General features: G+C 31.0%; 2 protein-coding genes across 4 annotated transcripts; both read right to left on the bottom strand.

Moving 5' to 3' along the window:
* Positions 1-1,494: 1,494 nt before the first annotated feature.
* Positions 1,495-8,151, bottom strand: LOC114194492 (uncharacterized protein At3g49140). 3 transcript variants are annotated; one of them, XM_028084752.1, is made up of 12 exons: positions 7,914-8,151; positions 7,078-7,171; positions 6,121-6,346; positions 5,862-5,964; positions 5,645-5,709; positions 4,906-5,034; positions 4,693-4,791; positions 4,399-4,555; positions 3,633-3,733; positions 3,218-3,358; positions 2,745-2,840; positions 1,495-1,956 (listed from the first exon to the last, which is right to left on the bottom strand). In XM_028084752.1, exons 1-12 carry the CDS (start codon positions 7,957-7,959, stop codon positions 1,852-1,854), a joined length of 1,362 nt encoding a protein of 453 aa, XP_027940553.1. In that variant the 5' UTR covers positions 7,960-8,151; the 3' UTR covers positions 1,495-1,851. The 3 variants fall into 3 exon arrangements, with proteins under 3 accessions (XP_027940553.1, XP_027940554.1, XP_027940555.1); XM_028084753.1 differs by having other exon boundaries at positions 6,121-6,362; XM_028084754.1 differs by lacking the exons at positions 5,645-5,709; positions 5,862-5,964.
* Positions 8,152-9,118: 967 nt separating this feature from the next.
* Positions 9,119-13,820, bottom strand: LOC114193380 (probable polygalacturonase). The gene is made up of 5 exons (XM_028083146.1): positions 13,190-13,820; positions 12,295-12,415; positions 10,745-10,919; positions 10,468-10,538; positions 9,119-9,928 (listed from the first exon to the last, which is right to left on the bottom strand). The coding sequence occupies exons 1-5, from the start codon at positions 13,511-13,513 to the stop codon at positions 9,291-9,293; spliced, it is 1,329 nt and encodes a 442-aa protein (XP_027938947.1). The 5' UTR covers positions 13,514-13,820; the 3' UTR covers positions 9,119-9,290.
* Between the last annotated feature and the right edge of the window lie 4,317 nt (positions 13,821-18,137).

The following is an 18,137-nucleotide window of genomic DNA, read 5'->3' on the forward strand; positions in this document are numbered from 1 at the left end:
CTAAAATTTTATAATGACTATTAGTTATTTTAGTTTGAAATTTATTTCAATTCTTAATTTATATATATATTTTAAATTATCCCTTTCCATCGACAGTGATTTAACTCGAAATAGATGGTGAATATTTAAACACTTATTACCATTTAATTACATATTATTTTTAACACAGGAACATTTCGTTAATTTTTTAAAATATATCAATTTACAAAATAAAAATCTATCATATCAAATAAATCACTTGCAACTTTCACTATTTTTCCTCTTTCTCTTTATATTACTTTTCTTTTTACTTAATTCAAACTATCTCTTAGGACAGTTATTATTAATTTATTGCCAAGAGAAAATGGTAAACTTCAATAAACAACCATAAATTAATAGACGTGACAACATAGGAGTCATAAAGACGTAAGAGCAAGATGTCTTCATCCCATGATAGTTGCCATTTGGCAGAAGTCAAAAATGATATCCTTGCAAGTGTCGAAATTTTAAAAAACAGCATATGTTGCATATTGACATATCATATGTCAAATATGTATTCGTATTAATAATTAATAATATTAATAATACTACAAAGATGAGCATTCATAGCTCAAGTGGCAGCCTGCAAAAGCTCAAACCTTTCATTGGTCTCAGCATTATGAGGAGCACCAACATAGAGTAGATGAGGATATATTATTTAGTTGGAGCTAAAATGACAACTGAACAATGGTTCGCTGGTATTATTATGTATCAAAGATGTTCAAAGCCTGATGGTTGCAACTTAATTGAAAGCCTATCAATTGAAATAGAATATTTTAAACGTGCTTCTAAATCTATAAAAAAAAGCTTCAAACATAAGTTCAAATGGTATGAGTTCCTAACATTATCTTGCTAAAATGTAAGTTTACAGTTAATTCTAAAAACGTAAGACCTTTTATGCTAAGCAACATTCATACTAAAAGTGGCTTCCAAGGTAAGAAAATGTGAAAAACACTTTACCTTGAAAATAGCTTTCGAGCTCCTACCGCCCAGAAAATAAAATAACAATAACAGGCCAACGGCACAAAGATGTGCAATGAATATTTAATAGTATTTACTAAGAATACAGGTTATGCAGTTGCCAAAATAATATGTCTCGTGCTATAAAAGGATGGGAGCTAAACAATAATTTGTGGATAACATGTTCTATGCTACAGATCATCCTGGAATTCAAACTATATATACAATTTACTAATCACAGAATAATTGCATATTTAAAAAAATATGATCTCCTGAGGAAACAGTTTTATGAATAAATGCTGTCCTTAAGCATCAGTTATTCTTCACCAAACAATGAATAAATGCTATCCTTATAATTCACCAAACAGAAAGCTGAACATTTTAACATTTCTAATTTATAAGGGAGTAAAGGAGGAAAAAGAAGACAACCATTTTTCAACCTAAATAAAATTATAGAGCCAACATGGATATCTTTAGATAAAAGTTACGGTTCACCGTACCAGTTGATTATCTCAATGAGATAAAATACTCGTTACTCAGTTTTATGTATCGGAATGTGTCTCTCTATTTGACAAGCTTAATTTGCAAACAAACACACAAGTACTTGCTTCTCAATTTTGTGCATTAGTAAAGATCAACCTAAGTAAACTTGGGTTTATTATTTGCAGCCACTAATCTTCTTTGAAGAGTGACACAACCCTTACCTCTTTTCCTAAACTTTGAAGATGTATCCAAAAATGCTGTATAGGATTTACTCTGGAAAAAATGTACAGATTATAGAACTATTCATACATGAAGACATCAATCGCTCCAGAACAGACTCTAGGGACAGATTGAGAAGGACAAAGTGAACAAATAAGGACCAATCACCTATCAAATCATGGTGGTGGTCCGCCACTTCTTCATATTCTTCTTGCGTTGAGATCGAGGAAACAGGAGTTGCCAAATCTGCTTTGCAGCTGCGTTTATGGTGGCAGCCTACAAAGTGAAGAAAAATCCATTAATTAATTCGAAAACATGCCAGGCTGAAGGTTTCTTCTTTTAGCAAATTTATATCAGTTACAAAAGCTTATATAAGCCAAGTCCATGGAGTAAAATAGTCTATGTTGTAGGCTCTTGGTAACCATTAAATTAAAATGCCTTAAATGAACGGTTGTGGACCATAAAGACTTCTTTCACACTTGGTCAATCACAGACACAACAGTGTTCCCTACTCTTCTGATCACAAATGTTCATCACCTTACCCCAGACAAAGGTTTGTTTACCTTCCTGTATTTAATCTTCTGATATTAAACTGTTAATTATGAAGCCCACTTCCCAAAATTCTACCAAAATATATATTTCTGGCGAATCCAGTTCAAATCTTCCCATGTGCTAGGCAGGCATGTTGTTATATGTGCGTGGCACATTGGTTCACTAAGAACCTCAGACTTGTAGATTTGCTTCAAATATTCAGGAGCCTCAGAAATTCAAAAAATATTATAAAAACTAAATCATCAATATGTTTTGGGTTATGATACAAATATAGTTTTCCTTGTTCCACTGGAGTTATTTTAACATTATCATGTAAATGTCCAGCATCAAACACTGGATAGCATACAAATCATAAGCTTACACAGTCAACCCTCAAATTATCTTATCCGTAAGAGGTTGATAGCAATTAGATTGTTTTAATAACTAATACGCATGTTTGACTAGGATGTTCAGGTGAGGGTCCAAGATCAATCTCGAATAATGTACATTCTGTGGAAACCCACAATCCTTACCTGGATTTTGAATGGAAAGCGATGAGTTTTTACTTCTGCACCTGAGAAAACTCTAACATCCACGCCCAGGCTGTCAACCCCAACCAGGTAAGCTCCCTGGAAGCCAAGTAATAGTAACAGTAAAATAAACAATCGGCTTAAACCAATTGTTAACAGTAGACACAAAATCAAAGAATAAAACAGATAATGAAGCAAATAAAAGTCCTTTCCTACGACAGTTTATTTGCTTGGCATCATCATGGAGGGAGGAAGTAAGATAGAAAAGAAAAGGAGAGAAGTAAAGAGTCATCAATTTCCTTGTTTGGTATATCCGATGGAAAACAAGGGAGGCTTTCCTTCATTTATTTGATGTCATAAACGAAAAGAATGAAGATGTAAATAAATGTGGAATTATTTTATAACCTATTATCCAGTGAAATTGATTTATTTGAAAGATCTACATAGTGAATAAAGCGGGGGAAAAATTGGATTACCTCAGCATCAAGACCTTTCTTCTTGCAAAGTGCTTTAAGATCATCATGACAGAATCTGTTGAACCGTTCCAGAATTTCCGAAGAAGAGTGTGCAAGAATATCAGGTTCAGCATCTTGAAACTCCAGCACACTAATTTCAGACTGCATTTTTTGTGTACATGTAGAACATTCATAATTTGAAATTTAGAATATAGATCTCAACAAACTTAATGATGCTTCAAATTACAGAAAAATATTGTGGATTTGCTAGTGTACCCCCATTTGCTTTGTAGGGGTATTTTAGCAGGCTACACCTTTTGGTGTATTTTTCAAAAATGAAGTCATAAATTATTAACACACACTCTTAATAACAAGGTGTTGTTATATAGATAGATAGATAGACAAAGAAAGAAAGAACCGGTTTTGTGACACCTACCTGATTTCCATACAAGGAGTAGAGCTTGATTTTCAGGATCTCTAATCTATATAGTGTCGAATTACTGTTTCCTTGGTCATCAATACTATTTGAGTAAGAATCTTCGCCATACAATCATCGAAAAGGAACAAAGTTAAAAAAATTTACCAATGAATCTACAGTCTTTTTTGTAAAAACTAAGATTTCATGTCACTGATAAAGAAGAGCCTTTGCCTCTGCAGGTTATATAAATGCAAAATTCTCAGAGAACTGCAAAGACAAACTTCAAGCTTGATTGTTATATTGAAATACTAGATTGACTAGACAAAAACCAACAAACAATAGTAGTGAACCCAAACAACTAACACCAAGTTTGAGTCACAACTTTAGTCAACTAAACAAGATCATTCTACAATACAGAATTGTGAAGAAGTTCAGAGCCATTTAACACCCTTATTCATAACTGTGCCATAACAAGAATGTATTACATAAAATAGACATAAGTTGGCCAACAAATTAATAAACTAATTGCTCTACATATAAATAAAAACATGAAAGTGACATAAAAGTTAAAACTGGATTGGTGTACATGTGCATCCTTAACTTGAACTTCCAACATGAAACTTTACATCCCTCCTCAATGAAAATGTATGCTCTACAAATTTCAATTTTAGGAATGTATATGGTTCTCCGCTAGATGCTATTAGAAAAACTTAATGCTTTTATACTAAATGAGTATAAAGGAAATCAGTAGATCATGGATATCGATCTTGTAGTTAACTGATACCTCTCAAGCCAGAGATGTATACGGTACCATCTTCAGTGTGATACATCCATCTTAGATAAGACCTTTCTTCATCGTAAATGGGTCTAAGGAACCCTATAATAGAAACACCATTTGAAGGATGGTCCATTCTTTTAATATATTCCACGTTGTTGACCGCCTAGAAGAAAAATCGTAAAGGATAAATGTTATTTCTCCCAGAACCTATGAATCTGTTAAATCATTTTCATGTTGAAACTTGAGATATTAGCTATCTATCGGTTTTTGTTGTGTTCTTTTTTGGGGAGGATGGAGGACCTTTGTTAAACACTTCGAGAAATAAATTGGATGAATAGAGTTTGTAGTGTCAGGATGTCCCCAATTCACAGAAATGTTAAACTCCTCCATTTCAGAGACCTGTTTGAAGAAGAATACACTTCAGATTTAAATTACTCACATGCATAAAAAGAAACAATTGGTAACTAAAACAACTTTCTAAATTCCATAATTTAAACATCTGAAAATGCAAACCTCAACAACATCATCTTCATCATCAAATGTGAATAATTCATCATCCTTTCCATTATTGAAAATGTCATACTCACTAGCAGTTCTTCTATTATTATCATATATTGGGATGTCCATTCCAATGAAAACACTCTGAAGAAACAGAGACCCTGAATATCAATTTCACAACTTCTACGTTATAGATAAGGACGGGGAAACAAAAAGACCATGCCAAAACTACTTCACTTTACCGTCCAAACAACAAATATAGCTCTTCAAGCTGTTCAATAAAAACAAAGTTGAATCACTTAAAAAAATAATACTTTTAAGATGAGTACATAATCTCATGATCTGAATTAGTAACTTCATATGTGAAATTGGCTTTTTTATTGAGTGAAAACATGAAATCTAACAAGGAGTCCCAAATACATCAGTCAAAAGAAATAAAGAAAAGAAAAGAAACAAGAGAGAAGTAAGTGGAAGAAGAGATTAGAAGCCTGGACCTTATAACTAGAAATACTACACACAGGCATCAGACGGTTCCCTGACACATATATGCAGCTTTCATGTACTTCAAATTTAAACAGAGAATAATAATAATAATAATTTGCATCACAGGGTGACAGAGAAATATAAGAAAAAGGGTGTGGAATAATCCTTAGAGTAGAGAAGAAAAAGAGAAATCTCAACAGCTAAGCATAGTCGGTAACTCTTTGCATGACTAACAATGAAATCCCTTTGTAAACCGCTACTAAATTCCTACCACAGGATTGTTAGCTCCACGATCTGCCAAAATGTTTGCATCATCAAAGATTTCAAAATATATATCTACAGAAAAGAAAAACAAATTAAAGCAATAAGTTAAAATTCTCAATGTTTAATACTAAATCATGAATTCATTAAGGTAATTGATAATTCTCACATCATAAACAAAATATATATATATATATATATATATATATAACAAAAAAAAAACAAACCTCCAAAATCATCAATATGGTATTGAAACTCAGCCCATGAAATCTGCTCATGTGGTTCACAGTGTACCATTCCAGGAAATACTAGCAAGGCGTTTTTATTAGCCTAATGCCAACAAACAGGGCATGATGATAAAAGGATATGGATACCACCAAAATACGTTAAGCAAAATAGAAAAATCATATTAAGTGTGCTAAGCCTGCATCTCTAGATATAGCAAATTAACTCCTTTCACATTCACGAATGCATTTAGGCACAAACCTCTACAGTTGTTTTTGCCATTTCAGGAGGAGAGAGTCTAGCTGGCTTTATATCATCAGAACCTTTCAGTTCTTCAAGAGGATGATAACCTTGTTCATCCATGTGATCAGAAGAATCGGGTATAGAATCTGAATAATCTGCAGCAACATTAACCTTTGAAAGGCACTGATCATGCCCTGTGGATGGCCAAAGGAGGTGTGGCAATCCAAAACATGAACTTTTGTACCTAAAGATAACCAAAACTGTTTCAGGAAACAAAGCATTTAAGATCTTTCAAGAAGAATAATAACATAAACAAGATTTCACAAGTGACAAGAACAAGCCCATATAAATAATTTCCGCAATCACAGTTTTTGTTAATTTTCAACTAACACAGTAAATGGAATATTTGATTGCAGAATCAATAGAAGGAAGAGACTACTGAAAATATTGGTCTCACATAAATAAAAGTTAAACCCGTTAAAAATATAGCATTACTGTTTTGAGGGTTTTAGATGCTAGGAATCTAAGTATGAATTTGAATCCCATTTGAGTAGAAATAAAAAAGTTGAGCAATATATAAAGACCCACAAACTCATTGTTTTAAAGTTTTAAGTTGAAGAGGTGTCGTAATCTCTTATATGGATTTGCTTATGACTCATTGGTGCAGTATCTTTCCAATGTATCTCCTGAAAAGAATCTAACAGTGATATCAAGGCCTATAAAAAAATAAAAAGGGAAGGAAAGAAAAGAAGTCACTCATAATAGTCGAGTGCCATACTGATACGGAATTTGGATGCAAATAAATATAAAATATCTTTCCCTAATTTCCTTGTCTCTAATAGAGACAAATTGAATAATCCCACATGTAGTACTATTACAATTCCATAAGCAAGAGAAGGGTGAATTGACTTTCAAACTGATCACTCTATTTTCTGAATAAGGGTAAATAATCATCAACATGCAATATATAAGCACCTTGTGCTGGCAAGGTCATGCCATCTTCGGCCATCAATAGGAAGTTTGATTGAATTGCTTGTTATTCCATATGATGTAGAGTAACATATCCCTTCTACAAGACACACAGTGTTGAACAAATATGAAAACACCATCCAGAAGAGAGAGCATTTGAACACAACATAAATCCTCAAGTCAAAGACGATAACAAGTGTACTGTAGGCAAGTATCTCAAAACACATAAAAGAAACGGAAATGTCAAAAATGTGTAAAAAAATTATAAATCATCTAAGATGTTCTATCATTCGAGAACAAAAAATCCCGTCTCCGTAAAAAATTTGCTCTCACTCTCGAAGTCAAAACTCTCAAAGTCAAATTCCTAGCATGTGTAGTGTACGTAACTCAAATCACATAAAACAAAAGAAAATCTCAAAATGTATAAAATAACTAAAGTCGTATAAGTTCTATCACTCCATAACAACAACATAGTCTCGATCAAAATTTTGCGCTCCTTCTCGTTATCAAATTCCTAAAATCCGCATTTAGCCCTAAAACTTTTATACTTCTTGACAATCTTAAGACCGTAAAAACATTTAAGTTATTGATTTTGCTCCGGCGAACTCCACAGTTCTATTATTGTAAAAGCAAATGAAGCATTCTCCTACTTAAAAACTCGATTGAGCCTAATAACTTGAGAACATTATAATCTAACTAGATTTAAATAAGCATGCATGAGCAAAAGGATTTCCCCAGGACCAATCGTTTTGTTGCGAAATGAATTAACGGATTGTCTATTTGACGGAGTAATAGTATTTCGGAAATTGAATAGCGTAGAAAGAAGAGTTCGAAAAATTTACCAGAAGGTGACGAAAGTGAAGAAGAAGCAGGAGGTCGAATAGCCATGGAAGACAACGACGATTTGAGAAGAGAGGGAGAGTGTGTGCGTTTCTCGCTTTTTATGTGTCAGTGAAAGCGATTACTAACAAAGACTCCAGCAGAGACATGACGATGGCATGTGCTTCTGTTGTGCAGTGCTACTTCTGCTTCTCGAGTGCTATGACCTCATTTCAACTCCTTCGATCCTCTCCTGCATCCCCAGCTTCATAATCCATGAAGAACATATCTGGAGCGCTCGTCACTTTCTCGCCGTTGTTTAAATTCGGTATGATGGATGATCAACGGTTGTGGTTCACCTAAAAGTTTGCTGTATATAAAATTGGCTACACAGGATTACTCTGCCTACTTTACCCTCGCTTCCAACGTAAGCCACGTTTCCTTCAACTTTTTCCGTTTCATTTATCAACGTTGTTGATTAAATTATTTCACCTGGCGACAATGGTTATTAATTTTATTTTCAGTTAGTTTTGTACATATTAAAAAATAAATAAGTTTAATATTAATGATATAATAAATATTTTTGGGTTTTGTCAATTAATTTTCACTATAAAAGATTTGTGTAAACAAAATGTTTTATGTTTGGAGCTGATAGATATACATAGCAAACTAGCTTTACCAAGTTAATTTAAAACGTAGGCATGGCGTTGAGTTAATTTAAAGTGGGCTTGGCTACAAAATCATAAATTTGTCCTATTTCTAAATTTGTGTATGATGTATCATGAGTTCTTATCTCCAAAGAATATTCTATTATAATATTATTCTTGGATGAATGCTAGATACAGAAATTGAAGATAGAATTTGGTTGTCCCAGCATGATGCTTCTATTTTAACTTTTCCAATATCAACTCTTGTTTTAAGAAACAGAGAAAAATATGCATCGTTAAGAAATTAACATCGGTTTCACAGGAATACTAACAGGAATACTAATAACGAGAGCATAAATTTTTAAATTAATTCCCTTGATTTTCTAATAGCTGAAAGCATATATATTTTAAAGAGTAACCTTTACAGTTTTCAAATATAATTTTTATTTAGATTTACTTATGTTTTCCCTACAATGCATCAAATAATACCTTACTTTTACTTAACATAACACACATTATATGTTAATAAATTCAGGGCATGTTTGTTTAAACCCCAAAAAACTTCATTTAATTGGGACATATTTTAACATAATTTTTATTATTGAAATGAACTTAGACATACATCTCAATTACATTTAACAATTTAAAATTATTAGTCTAAATCAATTCCACTAAAATTTAAACAAACAAGTCTTCATTTTGCAATGTCTTCCATTGCGATAAATCAACAAAAGAAGCCAATGGTTGCTCCTCTCAGGAGTAATTGGCACATGACCCCTGCTGGTTGCTGCTAAGTTCAGAACATGGCCAAGGACTAACCTGATGAGCAAACCCAGACACATCAGAACATTTCCAAGGAGGATTTCTAGGTCCTGTCACTCCTCGAAGGTTGATATCATAAAGGCAAATATCAGTGAAAGGTGAATTTTTCACCCCTTGTATCAAGCCAGCCTGCAAAACCTTCACACCCCAAACATTCTTAATTGTGACACCCTTCACAAGGGGAAGAGCATTCGGATCAAATTTGTCATCTGGGTGGCCCCCAACATCACCTGAGATCCTTATTCCCTTCCTTGCCTCCTCCATATACACATGAGACACTGTTATATTCTTTATGAATCCACCCCTGCCACTGTTGGTCTTAATGTGAATACCAATTCCCATTTTGTAAAGGTTGATGTGTTCAGCAAGTACATTCTCCACCCCACCAGAGGTTTCACTGCCAACAGCAATCCCAGCAAATGGAGATGATCCACTTACGCGCCTGATGGTGATGTTAGAGCTGGGAAGGCCATAAGCAATCCCGTATTCATCCCATCCACTCTTCACAGCCACAAGATCATCTCCAGTAGATATGTATGAATCCTCTATGCATACATTTGAACTTGAATCTGCATCAATGAATTACTTGTATGAATGATATGAAATGGTTTTTTTTTTTTTTTAACTTGTCTAACCAACCAAATGGTGCCGTAAATTTCAACCACCAGATAACCACTGGGATTTTGCCATTAACTACTGCATTGTAGTGTTGTTAACTTGGTGGAAGGCAATATAAATACAAAACTTGAGAGGATATTGGTCAAATCTCAAGCCACACTGACTACATTTGAGTGCATCTTGTGACCAGTATCAAACAAGACAGATGTGTTTAAAAGGGAAAGAATTCCAAAAACCAAAATGCATTGGCTACAAACAATAAAATAAGACCAGTTAGTAACCTAGCACAGTATGTGCAAGCTGTTTGTTGTATCAATTTCACTATTTTCATAATGTGTGCTCAGTATCACTCATTCTCTCCTAATCTCTATTATTAATTAAACCATAAACTTACATGCGAAACTTAAAAGGTAACACTCATACAAAACTTTGAATATCTAAAAGAATGTTTTGCCAATATTTTTCTGTCTAGAAACCAACCACTACTTACCTGGATCAATGCCATCAGTATTTGGAGAGTCTCGTGGCGCCAAAATGGTGACAAATCGAATAACAACATTGCTGCAAAGAAATCAGACAATTAGGAATCAGATCTAAGGATGAGAGCCAGTTAGTTTCTAGAAACAAAGTAACAAAAACTTATAAAGAATTCATACAAACATCATGGTAAAATATTGGTACAAAAATAATAAATAAGAGACATGAAGAATGCTATCTATCACCAGACGTTAAATTCCTCAAGAGTGCTAACCTATCTCGACCTATACCTGCTGTAAACTGGGTGTATGTTCCAGAAAGGAGAATTCTTGAAGATTACATTTGAAATAATGATATCTTTAGAATTCACAAATTCAACAAGGTTTGGTCTGGTAAACTGAAGAGATCCCTGTCTCCACTTATTCCACCACACATCTCCTTGTCCATCAATTGTCCCATTTTCACCTGTGAAAAATATATGAAATGACCGTGTGTGAGAGACACAGATATAGTTTGGACACGAAACCCACTAGTCTTCATAAAATAATCTTCCAGCAGCCAATTATTGGTATGCTAGTTTGGAAAAAATATTACAATTTTTAAATATTTAAATACAATAAATTTCAATTCATCTAATTTTAAATTATTTTATTTTTAAATACTTGTTTAAATAAAATAATTTAAATTTTTAATTTTTAATATGAGTAAAATATTTGAATTTGTAAAAAAATTTATTGAAATATTAAATAATACTTAATAATTAAAAAATATCAGTGTAGATGATCTATTTAGTTGATTTTTATTGATGTTATTTTTCTATCAAAATTTATAAAAAGGAAATTCAACTTATAATATAGACAACATTTTTTTGAATTACGATAGATCAATATTATTTTAAGTTGATATTTGATCACAATTATTTAAATTGACATTCACAAAAACTTACTGTATTCACAAAGAAATCTTAATTAGTATTAGTTAAAAGTTAAATTTCAACCACTATTGACAAGAATAATATATGCAATGATGAAAGAAAAAATAATCACTGAGAACAAATAATCTCCAGCATTAATAAAAAAAAAAAACTCTATCTAATATTGAATGAGAAATAATAATAGTCTAAAAGAAAGTGCTAACATATCATTATCGATGAAAAAATGTTAGTCAACATCAATTAAAATAATCCTCCTAAATAGAATAATCTTAATGAAAGTGTCCCTACCATGATTAAGTTGAGGAAAGAATATAAAGAGAGAATATATGAATTCAAGAATATCTGTACTTTAGGTATAGAATTTGAAATTCTATAATTTTAAATAATGAAATTACTTTTAGAAAACTCTAATATTAAAAAAAAAAATTAACCAAACAACATATTTTATTATAAAATATTTTAAGTATTTTATAAAAATAAATTACTCTTAAAATTCTATATCGAAATATATCACAAAGATATTATACATTTACATGTATTCACAAAGTAAGTACGAGAGAGGTCAAGTATACCTTAAAACTAAAATGGTTAAGTGGAGGAGTTAAATACTTAAACAGATATTAGTATCCATGGATGGGTATTAATTAAGTAATACAAGTGTGTTCTATAAGCTCATACAAAACTCTGCTATGCAGTAGCTAGTTCCTTTTTTTTCAAATTAACATAAAAGTTTTAATTCTTATAATAATTACTTTACCATTATATTAATAACTATTTCTTATTGATTTAAAATGTGTAAGAAAATTTAGATAAATAAAAAGTAATTATATTTTTTAAGTGTTATCATAGTGTGATCATAGTTTAGGTATTATGTGGACTAAAAAACAGTTAATGTTGGATACCCACCAGTGATTACCACATCCTGAACTCCATTTCCATGCATAAAACTCATATACCTTCCTCCAGGCAGCTCCCTTCCTCTTCCATAAGAAGGCAAGGGTGCAATCAAAGGCCAATTCGATGAATCCTAATGAATCAAGCAATGAATACTGTGTAAGGAAGGAAAAAATGCCGAAAGGTGTTTATTGTAATTTTGTATGTAGCTAGATCATAGTGCATTCATAACAGATGAAATTAGTATACAAATCTACACTAATCACCGTCTCAGATTGATGTTTAATTAAAACACAGGAATTACACAAGCATGTGGCAACAGCAGAACAAGTCTCTACCCCACCGCCACTTGATTAGGAAAGAAGACACAGTAATTGTCAGAAATCCCAGCTGCTAAAGCTACAACGTGATGATGCACATAGTGGCATGCATTGATGAAGACGAGACCACTCACTAGTTTCTATCCTCTCAATATGGGACCCACCATGATCATGGAGATTGAATGTTTCCCACCTTCCATTACGATCTATGGACTCCATACCACCCACCATACGAATAAACAACGACATCTATGGACTGAATCCACTATAACTATACCCTTTTCATTAGTATTTCACATCTTTTTTTTTATGCACGTGAAATGCTTCTAAATTGTCACATCGTATGTACAATTTCACGTTCCCTTCTCTTATTTTCTTTCCGCATTCTCCTCCTAGTCGGTGGACCTACCCCACATTGTTTCGCAGCATACACAATCATGTTTATGGAAAATTTAAAATGTCTAAATTAACAGAAAAAAAAGATCGTGTAAAATGTATATTAAAATTGACAAAATTAATAACTGATAATTAAAACTAATACACAAACATAAGAAATAAAAATGGTTTGATTGTGTAGTGTAGTGTACCTGCGTGGCCATGATAACGGCACCGGCAGCGAGGAAGAGCGTCATGTGGCTGGTGAGGTTGAAGGGTTCCGTTAAGTAGACCCCGGGAGGGACGTAAAGGAGCGTGCCTCCAACACGTGGCAAGTGCTGAATCCTGTATATGGCCTCCCTGAAGGCCTTGGTGTTGAGGGTGCGCCCGTCACCCACGCCGCCGAATTCCGTTATGGAAATGTTGCCGCTGCGGAACCCCAACGGCACTATTTTCGAACACGACACCGTTTCGCCCTCGCTCGAGACGAACCAACAACAACACAAACACACCAAAGTGAAGAAGCGGAGGCGCATTTTTGCTGGATCAGATTCGGAGGAGAAACGAAGAACGAGCGAAACGAAAAGGGCTCTCTCTGCAGTTAAGGACAATGGGTTCTGCTATGTGTGCGTAGTTGGTGAAAGCATTAAAAGTGGAAGTAATTGTTTGGTTCTGTTGTCCTCACACACACACACAGAATCACTGCCATTCTTACTCTGCTGTAAATGTTTCGTGCGTGTGATAATTGAAATTGGATGCAGAACCCTTCAAAATCCTATTGCATTTCTCTTTCCCTTTCCCTTCTTATTATTCTTCTTTTGCCAAAACTTGTCTAATGGTTTGAAGGAGAAGTTCAAACTTGCATATGGTATTTTTCTTTGCTTTTAAGTTGGAATTATTTTGTTAAATTAAAATATGGTTTAATCACACGGAACTGAAGATTCTTATTTTTTTTACTTAATTTTAATTGGTCCTTAATTTTAAAGTTATTTCAATAATGTTCTATTTTTTGAAAATTTATTTTAATTTGCTCATTTCTGTTAAGATATCATTGATAAATTAACTATGTGTCACATGTCTCGTAATTTTTTTATTTAAAAAAAACAGTTGACACGTGTTAAATTAGAGTTTTGGCACGTATGAGTTTGTGATTTTTTTAATTTTTAAGTTTTAAAAAATAGAAACTATCACGGGTTAAAATATGATTCTGTCACATGTCATTTATTTATTTGAAAAATTTTAATTTGGTCTTGTATTTGTTATTTTGTCTCAATTTAATCTTAATTCCTTTGTCAACTGAAGTAATTTCATCCGGTGCAAATTGAGACCAAATTTTTATATTAATGTTATAATGATATTTTTAACCAAATTAATTTTATTTAAATTTAAATTTTACATTAAAATTTATTTAAAAAATATTTTTAATAATTTCTAAACAATTTTATAAATTCAAATGTAAAATTTTAAAATAGTTTTATATAAGTTACAAAATTCAATACAAAATTTAAATTTAAATAAACTTAATTTAGTTAAAAAATATCTATTATAATAAAAATATAATTATAATATTAATATAAAAGATAAACTGGTCTCAATTTGAAAGGACGAAATTACTCACTCCACTTTAAAAAGGAATTATAACTAAATTGAGACAAAATGACAAATACAGATACCAAATTGAGATTTTTCACAAAAATAATTAACATGTGGCAATTTTTTTTAATTTAAAAAATTACAAGCTAACACGTGACAAAATCCTAATTTGATGTATCAGCTAATTTTTTAAAAAAAGTAAAAAAATTAAAAAAAAACAAAAAAGAACCAAAAAAAATAAAATAAACTACGAGTTGACGCGTGACACACAGTTAACATCATCAAATATGTCCTAACAAAAAGGACTAAATTAAAATAAATTTTCAAAAATATGATTCAATTGGGATAATTTTGAAGTTAAAAAACTAATTAAAATTTTGTAACAAAAACAGGAATATTCAGTGTAATTAAACCTTAAAATATTTTAAAAAACTATGAGGTTGTTTGTAAGAAAATATCCATGTACAAGTTTATTTTAATCTATGAGATTTAAATGTTGGTTTTTATATAAATATTTACGAATATTAGCTGTCTGTTAACTGAAAAGATAAATTTCTTGGTACATTTGATCTAAGAATCAGCTTTATTCATGTGCATGTTCAGATACAAAGAGAGTTTTTAAATGTCAGTCACTTTTTAATACTTTGTAAATTTTAAGTAGGTGCCAACTGAAGTTTGTTATTAGAAGCACTTTTATTATAAGAGTTATAATATATAACATTTTTCTTTTAATTTACCTACCGTTGATTTTATTACATCGCATCATTTTTACTATTTACTTTTTTAATGAAAGTTTAATTATATTATTATATTTTAACTTAAAAATATTTATTATTACGAAATATTGTTTAAAAGAAAAGTTGTATTTTTTTAACCCGAAGTCTGATTTATGATACATTATATATCTTAAATTTATTGTCATATTAACATATTTTAAATGCATCGATCTTATAAGATTCAAATTTTAAAGTTATAACTTTAACTATGACTAATAGAAATTAAGATTTTTACTAATTTAATTAAATAAAAGTAAAGTTATTAAGAAATAGATTTATAAAATTATTAGTTTTACTAATTTAATTAAATAAAAATAAAATTATTAAGGTTCTTATACTACTCGCAAAGTCGTAAATCATACATTATACAATGCAGATTCTAGGAATTAGTTTACCTTTTTTTTTTGGCAAAATGCAGAATAAATCTATAAAAATATATAAATAGATTTTTTTTTTCGTGTTTGTTTGTTAAATTTTTAATTTTGCTTTTTAAAATATAATTATTTATTAAATTTTTAAAAATTGACCGTTATTTTTGTAAATCTTTTATAAAATTGTCTATCTCTATTTTTTTTTCTTATTTATTGATTATTAATTTTTTCACTTTTTATATATTTTACTTTAATTTTAACAAATATAATTTTATTTTATATATTTAAAAAATCGTATACAGATACGTATTTATGCCTGTGAAATATAAACAAGATGGACAGAATCACATTACCATCTATTAATATTATAACTGAATTAATTTGATCATTACATGTATAACTTAATTGATAAATAAATAAATTATATAACTTATTTTAGTTAAAAGATTATAATAAATTATATAATTTTGATTACTGTGTTTGAATAACTTACAAATTAACAAGTATAAAACATTAATTAATAAATAAAATTAATCAGCGGTCTAATTTCTCGATATTTTATTATTATCAGTAAATTTGATAGATTCTTGATTTCAACATTAAAGTTATAAAAAATTATTGTAATTTTTTATGTTTTGAAAACGAAAATAACAGTTTCGTGATATCTGCAAATGTTTCTCGTAATAAATGTGAGAAATTAAATACTTAAAACAGACATAAATGATAATAAATAGTACAGTCATTACAATAAACGCCATTCAAATAAAGAGATATGACCAAAATTTACAATCAACGCCATTCAAATAAAGAGATATGACCAAAATGAAAGTTATCGTTGACCATATTTTATGATAGTTTCCAGGCTTAAATACTTTTTTGTCTCACTTTCGTAGTGTTTGTTGTGGATGATCTTCATTTTGACCAGAATGTTTAAAATCGTCCTCATTTTGACCGAATGTTTAAAATGGTCCTCATTCTCGTAATTTGTGTTTTATTTGATCCTTTTCTGTAACGCCGTTTAAATCATTAACGGAGAATTGTACAGGTGGCACAATTTATATCAGGGTTTGTTACGTGTACTGTACAGGTGGCTAATTAACGTTAATTTTTTAATTTAGGGTAAATTTTGCAATTAGGAAAATTTCTTTATCTTCGTCTTTCTTGAGCTCGGAATGAAGTTGAGAGTTAAACATTGTATTCGTTCAATTTCACTTTTGACAAACATTGATGTAGTGCATTTTGATGATGATGATGAATTAATGTTATGAATTTAACTTCTTCCAGACTTAGATCAATTTAATTTTTCCCAAGCTTAGATCAATATCACTTACTTCAATGCTCAGATTAATATGTCATTTTGAACGAACATGTTGGGACTAATATCAACATAATCAAACTAATTCATTTCTTCATTTAACAATAGTACAAAACAGATTGTACTTTAAAATCATTAATCTGTCTCATTTGTGTCATGATGATGACATCTTTTCATCAACACCACCATTTGAAAAAGTTGCAGCCCACCTTATTGGAACCACCACTCTATAAATCAATAAATCAAAAATTAAAACCAATTTATTATTAACACAAAAATAAAAAATAGATTGTACCCAAAATTTTCTACCAATATTATTTGGAGTTCTTGTCATCCTTAAAGTTGTCATCTCTCCGCAGCTACAAATTGGGGTTAATCCATCTCTCGTTGAACCACCAACAGTGCAGTGCACGAAGTGATACAACACGGTTGCCTCCAACGATTACAACCAGATGTAAAGGAAGAAAATTGGAACCGTAACATACCTATATAATGGGATTGCATGAAGAAGAAGATTGCAGCAACACCAATTGAGAATGGAGGAACAAGATTGCCAAAACTCACCAACTGCCCAAACATTCCTTATCAAAACCCTAGCTCACTTGTTTAACCCCAAATATCTAATTACCACACATGTACAGTACACGTAACACACCCTAATACAAACCGTGCCACCTGTACAATGTTCCTTTAATGATTTAAACGGCGTTACAGAAAATGACCAAATAAAACACTAATTGTGAAAATGAGAACCATTTTAAACATTCGGTATAAATGATGACCATTTTAAACATTCTGTCAAGATGAGAACCATTCGCAACAAACCCTGCGGAAATGAGGACCAAAAAAGTATTTAAGCCTAGTTTCTATTATACATTTTAAAAAATTAAATAGATTTCATCAATTAAAATCAGTTGTACAATACTTTTAAATTTATATTATTTTAATTAGTGAAATTAATTATTTTAAATTTTTAAGATAAATGCAGTAAAATTAATTATTGTTAATTATATTTTAAATAGTACATTTAAGACACATTAACATTTTCCTGTGCATAATTACTTTTATGTGCTAAAAGATGTAGGCTCTGTTGCTGAAGTTAATA

Source organism: Vigna unguiculata, chromosome 8 (genome assembly GCF_004118075.2).
Source record: "Vigna unguiculata cultivar IT97K-499-35 chromosome 8, ASM411807v1, whole genome shotgun sequence".
In the NCBI taxonomy this organism is placed as follows: domain Eukaryota; kingdom Viridiplantae; phylum Streptophyta; class Magnoliopsida; order Fabales; family Fabaceae; genus Vigna; species Vigna unguiculata.